Raw genomic sequence first — 15,981 nt, 5'->3', positions numbered from 1 at the left:
GCAGAAAAATAATATTCACATCTTGTCCTCTACAGATAAACCTGGTCCACCAGCTGCGTTTGATGTATCAGAAATCACAAACGAATCCTGCCTTCTAACCTGGAATCCTCCACGAGATGATGGGGGCTCTAAAATTACCAACTACGTCCTTGAGAAAAGAGCTACAGACAGTGAAATATGGGACAAGTTGTCATCAACTATTAAAGATACAAAATTCAGAGCAGCCAATTTAACTCCTCATAAAGAATACGTGTTTCGAGTCAGTGCTGAAAACATGTATGGTGTTGGGGAGCCAGCACAGTGTAGCCCCATCATTGCTAAATATTCATTTGGTTAGTTAATCAAATTAATGATAAATTATTACAGTATTTTAACAGGAAAGAAAAAAAAACCCTGTCTGATGGTTTTGGTTTTTGTTTGTTTGTTTTTTTAAATAATTTATACAGATCCACCAGGCCCTCCAACAGGTCTCAAGCCTACAGAGGTCACTAAAGATTCAGTCACTTTAACATGGAATGAACCAGATGAAGATGGTGGCAGCCCCATAACTGGCTACTGGGTTGAAAGATATGATCCTGAGCAGGATAAATGGATAAAATGCAACAAAATGCCAGTGAAAGATACAACATTCAAGTAAGACTGCAGTCAGTTTAGGGCGAAATATGTCACAGAGACATAAAAATGTAACTAGCTTTTAAAATAAGTATTACATTGTTCTTATTTTTTCCTTGTTTCCATAAGTTTTGATCCAACTACCAACCCCTCGTAGCTTACTTTTTAAATGAATTTGAACAAGGGATATTTTACAGAAGAATTATTCATCTTTTTTTTCCTTTTAAATGTCATGCCTAATAATTTCTATGCTTATTCATAAGGTATCCTAAAATGGCAGACATGGTCATCTCAAGTATCAGTTTACCAAAATCCTTAGGTTTTTTTCTCCTGATGCTCTAGTTAATTAAAAACCATGGAACATGCAAAAATCCAAGATGGTTCTCAAAATATTCATTTTTATCATGGTGTACCATTTTAGGGCAGACAATGTGTTGACGTCAGTAGCAGTAATTTGGATATTTTCAGATTTTCCAAGTAATCTGTAGTATGAAGAGTGGAGAGAATAATGTTTTGGAAATTAATTAATGCCTAGGTATTGTTTAATCAAACTTAATTTTTCTTTCCAGAGTCAAAGGTCTTACGAATAAGAAGAAATATAAGTTCCGTGTCTTGGCAGAGAATCTTGCAGGACCTGGAAAACCAAGCAAGGAAACAGAGCCAATCTTAGTGAAAGATCCAATCGGTACAATAAGCACATTTTTCATGGTTTAATTTAGCAACAAGAACAAAAATATTGTTTTCAATGGCATAATTAATACTGAACTCTTGTCTAGATCCACCATGGCCTCCTGGAAAACCAACTGTGAAAGATATTGGCAAGACATTCCTTACTCTGAACTGGACAAAGCCAGAGCATGATGGAGGGGCAAAAATTGAATCTTATGTCATTGAGCTGTTAAAGACTGGAACAGACGAATGGGTGAGAGTGGCTGAAGGAGTTCCCACGACTGAACACTTCCTCAAAGATCTTATGGAGAAACAAGAATATTCATTCCGTGTAAGAGCTGTGAACAAGGCTGGCGAGAGTGAGCCCAGTGAGCCCAGTGACCCCGTGCTGTGCAAGGAGAGGCTCTGTGAGTACTGTTTCAGAGTCTGCTGCTACTGCAAGTACATGCTATATCTCTCTGACTTTTAAAAAACCCCATGTCTGCCTGTCTTTGTCGGTACTAAATGAACTCTTGGAAGGCTTACAAATACTAAAATCTGCCCTGCTTCAGTTCAGGAAATATAAAGTTTTAATCTTTCAGCATATTCCTTGTCTTCCAAGATCTTCCACGGGAATTGCAGCATCCTGGTTTAACTTTTTTTTTCCTATTTTGCAGATCCTCCTTCACCACCTCGATGGCTTGAAGTTATTAATATTACTAAAAATACAGCAGATCTTAAGTGGACAGTACCAGAAAAAGATGGGGGTTCCCCAATCACCAATTACATTGTTGAAAAAAGAGATGTAAGGCGGAAAGGTTGGCAGACAGTTGATACAACAGTGAAAGATACCAAGTACACAGTGAGCCCACTGACTGAAGGCTCTTTGTATGTCTTCCGTGTGGCTGCTGAAAATGCCATTGGACAGAGTGACTACTGTGAAATTGAAGACTCAGTGCTTGCTAAAGATACTTTCAGTAAGTTTTGATTCGCTTACCGAGTGATCAGTAGCTCGCATGTCATGAATTCAGTCTTCTAATGTGTGCCTTTTTTTTAATCTTAGCAACCCCTGGGCCTCCATATGCCCTTACAATAGTTGAAGTGAAAAAAGGCCATGTTGATTTGAAATGGGAACCGCCGAAGAATGATGGTGGCAGACCAATTCAAAGGTAAGGTCATTTTAATTTTGTGTAGGCTCCTATAGATCTTTTAAAAAATGAAGATGTTCCTCTCAAAACAGTTAAATTTTAAATTGACACATTTTTTATTAAAAATATGTGAATGCATGTAAGAAAAGCCATGTGGTCAAAGCAATGACGGGCTTGATTTTAAAATGTAGAAATGATGCAAATAAAGTACCTAACGTGCATGAACAGTGAATGTGTCTCAACACCCTCAAAACAGCATAAGGAACTGTGTAAAAAAAGTAAAATAATGTGACCATAGTCTCCAGTTCCTGCAGAATAGTAGGCACTTAAAATCATCTAGCAAGAAATATGGTTGCATTTTCCTTCTGCCTGAGTTTGTCATTCAAACCGCATACACTCAGCTAAAATGAAGACTTACCTCTTTTCTGTTCATTTTCTTCTTTATAACACTTTTCAGACTGTTTTACTCCTTCCCAATCACAGAAAGCACATCTTAAACCAAAAGACAACTACAGGGATCTGCCTGAAGAAACAGAAGTCATTCAATTTGCATTACTTTGCCATAGCCTGTCCTAAGCCGAATTTTGACAGTCGAGTAAATAATATTTACAAATATTCTGAATGAACTGACCATTGAGATCCAAATTAGCAAAGATACAAGTATTGCTCAGAGGTTCTTTTGCCTCTGCATCTCCCTACAACCTGAAAACACGGTTCAGTTCAGTTCTAAAACACAGAATGAAGTTCAAGAATTGACTTTCAGACCTGGGTCTGTCATTGATGTCAGCCCTACTAGGTGCTGACACCTACTAGGACTAAGTGGCTAATTTGTGAAGAAAGTTCATTGAATCTATTGTCCATGATTCTCTTTACTTTTCCATTGTCTAAACTATTCTAAACTCTTTTTATCTATTTTCTTGACCAAGAAGTCTGAAGTGTTCCTATTTCAAGTGCCTCACAGTATTTTCCCTAATCTTTTCAGATATGTTATTGAAAAGAAAGAAAAGCTAGCTACTCGCTGGGTAAAAGCTGGGAAGACAGCTGGTCCAGATTGCAATTATAGAGTGACAGATGTCATTGAAGGTACAGATGTGCAGTTCCAGGTTCGTGCAGAAAATGAAGCTGGATGTGGTCATCCCAGTGAACCCACTGACCTCGTTCATATTGAAGATCCAACAAGTAAGTAGAATAATACAGTGTGTATGACTTTTAGAAGCAGTGTACCGTTCTGGGAGGAAAATCACACAATACTTTCCCATTTCTGCAGGTCCTCCTTCACCTCCTCAGGATTTACATGTCACAGATGCAGGCCGAAAGCACATTTGCATTGCATGGAAACCTCCTGAGAAAAATGGTGGAAGTCCCATTATTGGATACAATGTTGAGATGTGTGAAGCAGGAACAGAAAAATGGATGCGAATCAATTCTCGTCCAATTAAAGATCTAAAATGTAAAGTGGATGAGGGTGTTGTTCCAGACAAAGAATATGTGCTGAGAGTCAGAGCTGTCAATGCTGTTGGAGCTAGTGAGCCATCAGACATCTCAGAAAAAGTTGTTGCCAAGGACCCAGACTGTAAGAATTGAACCCTTTTTCTTTTCTTTTTTTTTTTTTTTTTTAGATCTGCATAACTGAAAAACGGAATAGTGTTTGGCAACTTTCTAATAACATTATACTTACTTTTACAGGTAATCCAACCATTGATCTGCAAACTCGTGACATTGTTGTTGTTAAAGGACAGAAACTAAGTATCCCTGTACCCTTCAGAGCTGTTCCATCTCCAACTATAACATGGCACAAAGATGGCAAAGAGTTGAAAGCTGGTGACAGAACAACAATGAAGAGTGACTACACCTCTGCATTGCTCGAAGTGATAGACAGTGTTCATGCTGATGCTGGTGTTTATACTATCACACTGGAGAACAAGCTGGCATCAACAACTGGTTCAGTCAATGTCAAAGTCATAGGTAACTACCTTCTTCCGTTTGAGAAGTATACTTATCTTCAGTTGGGCTCTGCAGCTGCCAGAAGAAAGGACTAGAAAGGCAAATCACTTCAACTCAAACACATGTAGATTGCCCTACAAGCATTGATGTTATGAAGTCCCACGAAAAAACACTTTACCTCAAGTTGCTTTAACTATTCAGTGACTGCTCAAAGCCCAATTATTTTGAATAGTTAGCATATAAATATAAAAATGTTTTAAGAATTCTGACTAATTTTCACATTTGGGAATATAAATTCATATACATGATGTGTAGTCCACATTTGTGGTCTTTGCTTTCTGCAAAGAAATTAAATATAATTTCATATTTATAAGAATACTTTCACATCTATTTAGTTGACTAATTTTTTCATTGTTATTTAAAACAGGTCCACCTGGACAGTGTAAAGACATTAAGGCAAGCGACATAACTAAGAATTCTTGCAAAGTATCCTGGGAGCCTCCAGACTTTGATGGTGGTACTCCTATTTTGCATTATGTTCTGGAACGCAGGGAAGCAGGTCGTAAAACATACATCCCAGTCATGTCTGGTGAAAATAAGCTTTCATGGCAAGTCAAAGATCTTATCCCAAACTGTGAATATTACTTCCGTGTTAAAGCTGTCAATAAGATTGGAGGGGGTGATTATCTTGAACTAAGAAACCCGATCATTGCTGAAGACCCAAAACGTAAGTTTGCCTTTCTATTAAATCATTTTAAAAATTGAATTTTAAATAAAATCTTCATACTCTCCTTTCTCATATGATCCCTCTTTTGATCTACTCTTACACAGAGCCCCCGGATCCGCCTGTAGACCTTGAAGTCCATAATCCCACATCCAAATCAGTAACTCTTACATGGAAACCACCCCTGTTTGATGGTGGAAGCAAGATTATGGGCTATATAATAGAAAAGCTTGCCAAGGGCAAAGAGAGGTGGCAGAGATGCAATGACTATCTGGTACCCTTACTGACTTACACAGTGAAAGGCCTTGAGGAAGGAAATGAGTATCAATTCCGTGTTCGTGCTGAGAATGCTGCCGGCATCAGTGAGCCTTCTCGGATTACTCCTTTTGTGAAAGCTGTGGATCCTATTGGTATGAATCTCTCATTAGATCATTTTTATTAATTGGCATACATCCTCAGACACACTGAAAGATTCTATGCTCCATTTCTCATTCTTTGTTATTACAGAGGCTCCAAAAGTCTTCCTTGCTGCAAACCTACAGTCTGGCCTTGAGGTGAAGAGAGGTGATGAGATCATACTTGAGGCACATATTTCAGGGTCACCCTATCCATCTATCACTTGGTTGAGGAATGATGAAGTTGTCAGACCAGAGGATATCAAAAAGAGAGTAACAGCACCTAAGAAGAAGAAGGGTGAAGCTGAAGAAGAGAAACCTTTCCAGCTTTCCCTGCCAGAACGTATGAGTGTTGACAACCACAAGGAAGGAGAGTCCATACTATCAGTTCGTGACTCCATTAGAGCTGACCATGGCACCTTTACAATTAAAGTAGAAAATGATCATGGAGTTGCAAAAGCCTCATGTGAAGTCAATGTGTTGGGTATGTAAAGAATATTCTCAAAACACCTAGTTGTTCAGAACATTGGGTAAAAAGCACAAAAGTTGATTACTCATTATTTTTCTTGGTTTACTGACAGATACACCTGGGCCACCAGTCAACTTTGTGTTTGAAGATTTGAGGAAAAATTCTGTCATTTGCAAGTGGGAGCCTCCCCTTGATGATGGTGGAAGTGAAATCCTAAACTATGTACTGGAAAAGAAAGACAATACAAAAGCTGATATGGGCTGGGTCACTGTCAGTTCAACACTCAGGCATTGCAAATTCCATGTAACAAAACTGATTGAAGGAAAAGAATATCTATTCCGTGTATTTGCTGAAAATAGAGTTGGAGCAGGACCACCATGTGTTTCAAAACCAATGACAGCTAAAGATCCTTTCTGTAAGTTTTAATTTTGAAAAACAACCTTCTCAGAAAACGAAGTGTTAAACTATAACAGACTGTTAGAAAACTCAGCTTTATCTATATGGATGTTTCCCAGAAGAAGCTTAAGCTATGTGATAACTATTGCACATTTTAAACCATTGAAATACAGGGAACTATCAAAAACATTCTAGTTTTAATAGTAAACACATAAGAATGATCATCACTGTCATAAAACTTTACCCTTAAAACACTTAACATCTGAATAGTGACATTCTCTGTGTTTCATAGATTAGTATTCTTACCAAAAGTGAGAACGGTTGCAAATTTGCTTACTGATCGCTGTTAGGAATCAAAAGTTCTGAGACAGCAGAAAAACTATTAATTAAAATTAGTAATTTCTTATATCTTAGTTTTCTATTAGCTTTGAGTAAGCTCTGAAGAGACAGCAATGATGACAAAACCACCTTTTTGTTTTTCAGCTCCACCAGATGCACCTAATAAGCCTGATGTGGAAGATGTAACCAGCAACAGTATGCTGGTTAAGTGGAATGAACCAAAAGATAATGGCAGCCCTATCATAGGATACTGGATTGAAAAACGTGAAATCAATAGTACTCATTGGGCTCGGGTCAACAGGAGCCTTGTGAATGCTCTGGAAGTAAAAGTTGAAGGACTGTTGGAAGGTTTAACTTACATCTTTAGAGTATGTGCTGAAAATGCAGCTGGCCCTGGGAAATTTAGTCCACCATCAGATCCAAAAACTGCACAGGACCCAATAAGTAAGTGACTTAGCAGAAGCTAATAGCAGAGTTGACAAGATAGGATTCATAGCCTTTAACTTTGATTTACTCTTACTTGTTTATTTATTTATTTATAGTGCCACCTGGTCCACCGATTCCGAGGATTGCTGACACAAGTGCAACTTCCATCGAGCTAGAATGGGAGCCTCCTGTGTATAATGGTGGTGGAGATATCACTGGTTACCATGTGTACAAACAACTGATGGGAGTAAACGAGTGGTCACGCTGTACAGCAAAACCCATTAAGGTCCTGCAGTTTACAGTTGGAGAAGTGAGAGAAGGTGCAGACTATAAACTCCGTGTTACTGCACTCAATGCAGCTGGTGAAGGACCACCTGGGGAAACTGAACCTGCAACAGTTGCAGAACCTAAAGGTATTGCAATTGGATTCTTTTTAGATAAATGTCCAGCTGCTTAAAAGGTGGGTTTGAATCCCTCCCTTCAACTAATGGACTGTTTCTCTTTCTTCCACAGAGCCTCCCACTGTTGAGCTGGATGTTTCTGTGAAAGCAGGCATTCAGGTCATGGCTGGGCAGACTATTAAAATTCCTGCTACTGTGACAGGGCGTCCTACTCCCACCATTGCATGGACTGTAGAGGACGGTGAATTAGACAAAGATCGAGTTGTTATTGAAAATGTTGGCACAAAATCTGAGTTAACCATTAAGAATGCATTGAGAAAAGACCATGGAAGATATGTAATTACTGCTACCAATAGCAGTGGTTCAAAATCTGCAGGAACCAGAGTAGAAGTATTTGGTAAGAAAAATACTTTCTCAAATTAAAGAGCTTTTCTTTTGGTCAGTATGGGCTTTACCTTATTTGTTTGATTTTGTTTTTCAGATGTTCCTGGACCAGTCCTTGACCTAAAGCCTGTGGTCACAAACAGAAAGATGTGTTTGCTTAACTGGTCTGATCCTGAAGATGATGGTGGCAGTGACATCATAGGCTTCATTGTTGAAAGGAAGGATGCCAAAATGCATACTTGGAGACTAGCTGTAGACACAGATAGATCTAAATGTGATATTACAGGTCTAATTGAAGGGCAGGAATATAAATTCCGTGTTAGTGCCAAGAACAAATTTGGTACTGGTCCACCTGTTGAAATAGGACCCATTCTTGCAGTTGATCCATTAGGTAAGATGACTCATTTTACAGGGTTTTTAAAAAGAAAAAAAAAAAATCAGATTAATTAGACAATCATTTTGTCTTTTCTTCTATACAGAAAGTGTGTTTATTTTTAAACTGCATGGATAGGCATCTGCCTTAGCTTCATTACTGTAGTCAGATTTCTGAGCCAGTTCTCTGAAGCTAGTGTGATTCTTTACATAGCAATATACTGGTGCCTGTTGAGATACTACTTACTACTTTTTTCACCACACACATGAGAAACTTTATATGAGCCATAATCATACTCAGATTCTTTGCATACAAAAACTATGGTTTTAAAAGGCCAGAGCTAGCTACTGCATTCTTATGATTTAAAATTCTCTGATGATTTTTTTTATTGTAATTTATCTGTGTTAATAGGTCCTCCAACAGCACCTGAGAGGTTCATGTACACAGAGAGGACAAAGTCATCCATAACACTTGATTGGAAGCCTCCACGCAGTGATGGTGGTAGTCCCATTTTAGGATACATTGTTGAGAAGAGGAGACATGATTCAAAAGATTATGAAAGAGTTAATGCAAGGCTCTGTCCAAAAACATCTCTTCTTGTTGAAAAACTTGATGAACTTCATATGTATGAATTTCGTGTGAAAGCTGTCAATGAGATTGGAGAAAGTGAGCCATCACTGCCCCTCAATGTTGTTATACAAGATGATGAAGGTATCAGCTTTAAAGAATCCATATATATATCTTTAGAACATTTCAAGGCACTTTCTGTTTCATGTTTCATACCATCTTCACTCTGTCACTTTCCTTCTTTTCAGTGCCTCCAACTGTTACATTGCGTTTGGCTGTGAGAGGAGATACTATCAAAGTCAAGGCAGGAGAACCTGTTAACATTCCTGCTGATGTAACAGGTCTGCCAATGCCAAAGATTGAATGGGACAAGAATGAAGTTTTAATCGACCAAACATCCAATGCACTTAAGATTACCAAGGAAGAGGTGTCTAGAACTGAGGCAAAAACCGAACTTATCCTGCCTGCAGCAGTGAGGGATGATAAAGGCACTTACACTGTGAGAGCTACCAATCGTCTTGGCACTGCATTTCGCAATGTGCATGTCGAAGTGTATGGTAAGGATGTAACATTTTAATAAAATAACAGCTAATAAAATACCTTTGCCTTTTCTTTAATGTAGCTCCATGCTCTATTGCTTTCATACAGATCGTCCTTCTCCACCAAGAAATCTTGCTGTTTCTGATATTAAAGCAGAATCATGCTATTTAACATGGGATGCACCTCTTGATAATGGTGGTAGTGAAATTACCCATTACATTATTGAAAAACGTGATGCTAGTAAGAAGAAATCTGACTGGGAAGAAGTCTCCAAAGGCGCTGTTGAGAGAAGATTTGGGGTAATTTATAAAATATCTTTATTTCATACTTCAGTATGCATAAAAAATAGCATTATTACATATTTTATGGGAACTGCTACTTGCATAGGTGCCTGTGCTCATGCTCCATTTAGACTCCAGAATTACTGGATGAATGTTTCTCATCCATGTATCTGTGTTATCCCCATGTGACAAAACAAAAGAAATTGTTGACTTTTGCTACTTAACTTCAGCTGAGCTAGAGAGAAGACACCTTCCTTTCCATTTTCCAGAATTATTCATTTTTTTACCAACTGCAAGAACAAACATAATGACAATTTATTTATGTTTACTATGCACATGAAATAAGAGTATCCTTAGGACATCACATAGAGCTGTGTAGCACATAAACATAGGTATGTCAGTCAGATTGCTCGATAGAAGTTAAAGTGAAAACTTCTGCTTAACTCCAAATAATTTGATTCTGAAAGTAGCCACGTATTGATTTAAATCCTCTTTTTTCAGGTATGGAATCTTGCAACAAATGAAAAATACCAATTTAGGGTCCGGGCTGTAAACAAATATGGAATAAGTGATGAATGCCTCTCAGAAAAAGTTGTTATTAAGGATCCCTATGGTCTTCCTGGACCTCCTGGAAAGCCAAAAATTTTGGATCGTACCAGATCATCTATGCTGGTGACTTGGGAGCCTCCTTTGGACAATGGTGGCAGTCCAATAACTGGCTATTGGTTGGAGAAGAGAGAGGTGGGAGGTGTCTACTGGGCACGTGTCAACAGGGCTCCAGTAACAAAACCATCTGTAAAAGGTCTAGAGCACAATGTGCTTCGTCTGGCTGAAGGTGTTGAATACCAGTTTAGAGTTATGGCTGAAAATCTTGCTGGAATTGGCCCTCCCAGTGAACCATCAGATCCAGCTTTGGCAGCAGATCCCATATGTAAGTATATCATTTGTATGACTATGATAGAGGACTGTACCACAACAGAACAAAAAATGTGTTAATATTACTTATTTTTAATTTATTAGTGAAAATTATTTTTAATGAAGTGTTAATTTACTGTAATTTATAATTAAGTATTCATTTACTTGATTAATCAAAGGCTTTGTTTGCATTAAACCTAAGAGAATATATTAAGACAAAGTTTCCTGATTTTAAAATTTTAAAAATAATGAGCTTTAATTTTTTTATTTCTTTTATGTATCTAATACTGTTATTACACCAATGTAGGCATTGCCATATAAATTTCAGATCAGAATCATATTTTAATATTATTGTTTTACTTTACTGTTAAAATGTTCAATCTTTATGCCTTTTACCTTAAGTGTCCCTAGCTAACATAGGTAATATATATAATTAGTAAGCACATTCTAGGATTTCTACTGTATATACAGGTAAAGAAATGAAAATACTGTCATTCTTCTAGAAACCATCTAGAAAAATATAGCAAGACACTAACACTGAGGTATTTTTCACTTGCTCTTGTTTTGCAGTTGTGCCTGGTCCACCATCTTGCCCAGAGGTCAAAGACAAAACCAAATCATCTGTAGCACTTGCATGGAAGCCTCCTCAAAAGGATGGTGGGAGTCCTATAAAAGGATATATTGTTGAAATGCAAGATGAGGGTAGTACTGAATGGAAGAAGGTGAATGAAGGAGACAAACTCTTTCCTACTTGTGAATGTGTTGTTCCCAACTTGAAAGAGCTCAGAAAATACCGATTTAGGGTGAAAGCTGTAAATGCTGCTGGAGAATCAGAACCAAGTCCTGCTACATCAGAGATACCTGTCCAAGATATTCTAGGTAAGAGTTCTGAGAACTGATTTCGATATTTGTATCTAAATATCACTTACCTCTATGAATGTTCAAAAGGGTGCCAAGCAAGCCAAAGTCAAAACAGAATAAACAATTGTACAAGAATGTAGCAAAAGACTGACACACATTTTTGAAAGTGTCATGATATCCATGGCCAGGGAATGCTCCATTAGGAAACTGATGAGCACCTACAGACATACTAATGAAATACTGTTTATTTTATGAAGAATTTACAGCAATGAGTTTTTCTGTTTGTATACTTCCCAGTTTGCCTTTTGCACACCCAACCTTTCTCACATGAACATGGATTCCACATGTTTCTGGGGGATTTCAGTTTAGTGATAATGGAACTTTACTTTCAGTAGGTCTTAAAATTTATATATTTGAATATTTCTGCAGAGGAACCAGAAATCTTCCTTGATCTTGGAGCACAGGATTTGCTCTCTTGCCGTGCTGGCACAACAATTAAAATCCCAGCTGTTATCAAGGGTCGTCCAGTCCCAAAAACATTTTGGGAATACGAAGGAAAAGCAAAAACAGCAGCAAAGGTTAGTAAAAGTAATTGTTTTGGGTTTTTTTCTACACCCGTTTCTAGACACTTAAATCTATTCCCTTTTACATTTGCATTATTTCCCTTTATCTCTAGGAGGGAGGTCATAATGTACCTGAAGAAGCTCAGGTAAAGCAAGCAATTTTTTTAACCTCAATATTGTTACATTTTTGAAATATAAGTATTCAAAGTTGATCTATAACTTCTCTTTCTTCCTATAATATGCAGGTGGTAGCAACTGATACACGTTCAGAGATTATCATCCCTGAGTGCAACAGAAGTCATTCTGGACGATACAGTATTACAGCAAAGAACAAAGCAGGACAAAAGACAGTGCATGTCAGAGTCAATGTGCTTGGTATGGCTTGCATATATTGAAGTATCCAAATATTAGGGTTTAGTCTTATTTTTCTACATACATGTATAAAATTGTGTCTGTTGTGCTTTTATCTTAACAGATGTCCCTGGTCCACCAAAGGACCTAAAAGTAAGTGATATCACAAGAGGTAGCTGTAAACTTTCATGGAAGATGCCGGATGATGATGGTGGAGATAGAATCAGAGGCTATGTTATAGAGAAAAGAAATATTGATGGGAAGGCTTGGACTAAAGTCAATCCAAACTGTGGCAGTACTTCCTTTGTGGTACCTGATCTCATAACTGGCCAAGAATATTTCTTCCGGGTACGTGCAGAAAACCGTTTTGGAGTTGGGCCTCCTGCAGAAACCATCCAGCGGACCACAGCCAGGGATCCCATCCGTAAGTATAATTAAAGTCAAACAAATCCTTTAAAACCACATGGTATTGTATAGTGGATTTATTCACTCCTCTGTTTTCCTTGCGAAGATCCTCCTGATCCGCCTATTAAACTGAGGATTGGCCTTGTAACCAAGAACACAGTGAGCCTGACGTGGAAACCACCAAAGAATGATGGTGGAGCTCCTGTTACACATTATAATGTTGAATGTCTCCGCTGGGATCGTACTGGAGAAGTGAAAGAGTCTTGGAAGCAATGCAACAGACGTGATGTGGAAGAAACAAAGTTTACTGTTGAGGATCTTGTAGAAGGTGGAGAATATGAATTCAGAGTCAAAGCTGTAAATATAGCAGGTCCTAGCAGACCTTCAGCCACTGTTGGCCCACTTGTTGTTAAAGACCAGACATGTAAGTACTGATACTAGTAAATACAAACTACATTTTAAAATTTTGAAGTATTTTTGTATGCTATTTTTTCAACATTTTGTTGTAGGTCCACCATCTATTGAGCTCAAAGAATTCATGGAAGTTGAAGAAGGAACTGATGTTAAAATTGTGGCCAAGATAAAGGGTGTACCCTTCCCCACATTAACATGGCTAAAAGCTTCTCCAAAGAAACCAGATGACAAAACACCAGTGGTGTATGACCAACATGTCAACAAGATTGTTGATGAAGATACTTGCACTTTATTGATCCAACAGTCTCGCAGAAATGATACAGGCTTATATACTATAACAGCTGTAAATAACCTGGGAACTGCTTCAAAGGAGATGCGGCTGAATGTTCTGGGTATGTATCAAGAACTCTTACAATTAATTAATTAATAGTGCTTGTTTGATACTTGATTAATTCTTCTTTCTTAAAATATCTTCTAGGTCGTCCTGGACCTCCAGTAGGACCTATTAAATTTGAATCTATTTTGGCCGATAAAATGACAATATCATGGCTTCCTCCGTTAGATGATGGTGGTTCTAAGATTACAAACTATGTTATAGAGAAAAAAGAAGCAAATAGAAAGACATGGGTGCCTGTTACTAATGAGCCTAAGGAATGCATATTCACTGTTCCCAAGCTGATGGAAGGCCATGAATATGTGTTCCGCATTATGGCACAAAACAAATATGGAATTGGAGAACCTTTGGATAGTGAGCCAGAAACAGCACGAAACCTTTTCAGTAAGTAGAAATAAGCTTTCAAGTTGTCAGTTGTTTCCATATGCTGGTATGCATACAGCATCTGTTAAATAACACTACAGTTTTCTCTCTTCACTAAGTTTTCTAGAGTAGCTTGAAGAGTTTTAGCAGTAGTACCTGGTTCTTTAAAGCATGTGTAGTGCTTAAAATAGTTTTCTCCCTCCTTCTGTTTTATTAAAGTAGAATTTCAATATTTTTAAGGCTTAAATAAGTGTGTATTTGCTAAGATTCAGGTTATTCTATTGTATTTGAGACACTATTAACCTCATAGACCAGAAAGAATCAATTTCCTACCTTCAGTTTTGAAAGATAAATTAGACAGAATAGCTCAGACATAGGAGGAATGTTAGGCTGGCCAGAGAAAATGGCTCTTAAAACAGCAAGTGTTGGGCTGGGCACTAAAATGAGGCAGTGATGCAGAAAGGCTAGAAACAAAGAATTTTTGACAATTTTTTTTGACTTGGAGAAAAGGTATTTCATTTTTCTCAGAATTATATGCACTTTAATAGGGTTGAGAAACTAAATGAGGAAAGAAATCTTGTGCAGATGGCTACTACCTAGTGCAATGGTGACCATGTGAGTGCATAGCTCTTTTGCACTCTGGCTGTTTCTGTGTACCTTTAGCATATTTTTTTACAAGCTATGTGTGAATTTTTTCCCCTCAGCTGTCCCTGGACCTCCTGACAAGCCAACAGTTAGCAGTATAACACGTGACTCAATGACAGTAAACTGGGAAGAGCCAGAACATGATGGTGGCTCTCCTATTACTGGTTACTGGTTGGAGCGCAAAGAAACCACTGGAAAGAGATGGACCAGGGTTAACCGAGATCCCATCAAGCCTATGACACTGGGGGTTTCATACAAAGTTACAGGACTTATTGAAGGCTCTGAATATCAGTTCCGTGTTTCAGCTATCAATGCGGCTGGTGTTGGCCCCCCAAGCATGCCATCTGATCCAGCACTTGCTAGAGATCCTATTGGTAAATATTTAAAATTATTTTTTTTCTATATTTGAAAATATTCAAAGAAGAACATATAATACATTGTTATGCTGTATGATGATATTTTTCAGCCCCACCTGGCCCTCCTATACCAAAAGTTACTGATTGGACAAAGTCTTCTGTAGACTTGGAGTGGAGTCCACCAGTAAAGGATGGTGGTTCTAGAGTCACTGGCTACATTGTTGAGTTTAAAGAGGAAGGAAAGGAAGAATGGGAACGGGTAGGTAGAAAACCATTGCAGAATCTGCACTTCTCTCTGTGTCTATCAATATTAATTGCTCCAGAAAAAAAAAAAAAAAAAATCTTTAAAAAGTTTTGCTATTCAAGTTATTTTCTAAAAGCTTGCACCATAATTATCATATGTTTAAAATACAAGACCAAGCTTGGCTTCCTCAGTATGAAGTTAACTTTGCAATTACTAGATACAGAATTTTATAACTTTTATTTAAAGATGTGGGAAAATATGTAGTTAATATGTGATAAAAAATCACAGAAGGCCAAGTTAGAACTGTCAGAAAAGTAACCCTCACTGGTATCAAAAAATGCCAAGGTGTTTACAATTATTTTGTTTCTACATTTTCTGAATTTTTTTCAACAGTGCCTTACTGAAAATTTAACTTGTGCAGACCTTGGCCATTTTTTATATCTCCATAAATATATGGATTCATTTTAAGACCTACATTTCCTATACTGTTTCCAGGTAGAGACTTTATATTGGGTTTTGAAAAGAAAAGGGCTGAATTCCCTTTCTTGTTGCTCTCACTTATATGAGTTTATGTGTCAAAAAAATACATGTAATTCTTCTGAGACCAGACTATTGTAGTTTCTAAATTGCTGAATTCTAACAACCTTCTGTGTTAGAATATGTTAGAAAAAAGATGAATCTTCAGAAGAGTTTGTAGGTCCATGACATATATTTCTTAAAAAATTTCTGACTACTTCTGTGTGGGCTAGATCCATGTATGATTAATGCTTTTGTGTGCTTGTAAATCTGAAATAATTTCTAATGTAAGATTTGTTTCAAACTC

The 15,981-nt window shown here is 37.6% G+C and overlaps 1 protein-coding gene across 1 annotated transcript in view; it reads left to right on the top strand.

The window, feature by feature from the left end:
- Positions 1–15,981, top strand: part of TTN (titin) — a 240,302-nt gene that overhangs the window by 159,439 nt on the left and 64,882 nt on the right. Inside the window, exons 194-224 of the mRNA XM_058840325.1 lie at positions 36–332; positions 447–633; positions 1,182–1,297; positions 1,389–1,688; positions 1,938–2,237; positions 2,324–2,429; positions 3,391–3,587; positions 3,676–3,981; positions 4,095–4,373; positions 4,780–5,079; positions 5,184–5,486; positions 5,584–5,955; positions 6,053–6,355; positions 6,820–7,119; positions 7,218–7,514; positions 7,615–7,899; positions 7,984–8,277; positions 8,671–8,970; positions 9,075–9,383; positions 9,475–9,665; positions 10,149–10,578; positions 11,133–11,441; positions 11,853–12,001; positions 12,100–12,132; positions 12,232–12,361; positions 12,462–12,761; positions 12,849–13,166; positions 13,252–13,548; positions 13,635–13,934; positions 14,618–14,932; positions 15,025–15,173. Of these exons, the coding sequence (XP_058696308.1) occupies positions 36–332; positions 447–633; positions 1,182–1,297; positions 1,389–1,688; positions 1,938–2,237; positions 2,324–2,429; positions 3,391–3,587; positions 3,676–3,981; positions 4,095–4,373; positions 4,780–5,079; positions 5,184–5,486; positions 5,584–5,955; positions 6,053–6,355; positions 6,820–7,119; positions 7,218–7,514; positions 7,615–7,899; positions 7,984–8,277; positions 8,671–8,970; positions 9,075–9,383; positions 9,475–9,665; positions 10,149–10,578; positions 11,133–11,441; positions 11,853–12,001; positions 12,100–12,132; positions 12,232–12,361; positions 12,462–12,761; positions 12,849–13,166; positions 13,252–13,548; positions 13,635–13,934; positions 14,618–14,932; positions 15,025–15,173 (8,072 nt within the window). The remainder of the gene's footprint in view (positions 1–35; positions 333–446; positions 634–1,181; positions 1,298–1,388; positions 1,689–1,937; positions 2,238–2,323; positions 2,430–3,390; positions 3,588–3,675; positions 3,982–4,094; positions 4,374–4,779; positions 5,080–5,183; positions 5,487–5,583; positions 5,956–6,052; positions 6,356–6,819; positions 7,120–7,217; positions 7,515–7,614; positions 7,900–7,983; positions 8,278–8,670; positions 8,971–9,074; positions 9,384–9,474; positions 9,666–10,148; positions 10,579–11,132; positions 11,442–11,852; positions 12,002–12,099; positions 12,133–12,231; positions 12,362–12,461; positions 12,762–12,848; positions 13,167–13,251; positions 13,549–13,634; positions 13,935–14,617; positions 14,933–15,024; positions 15,174–15,981) is intronic.

Source organism: Poecile atricapillus, chromosome 5 (assembly GCF_030490865.1).
Source record: "Poecile atricapillus isolate bPoeAtr1 chromosome 5, bPoeAtr1.hap1, whole genome shotgun sequence".
Classification (NCBI taxonomy): Eukaryota; Metazoa; Chordata; class Aves; order Passeriformes; family Paridae; genus Poecile; species Poecile atricapillus.
Note: the sequence above shows the minus strand (reverse complement) of the source record. Positions and strands in the feature narration are given on the sequence as shown.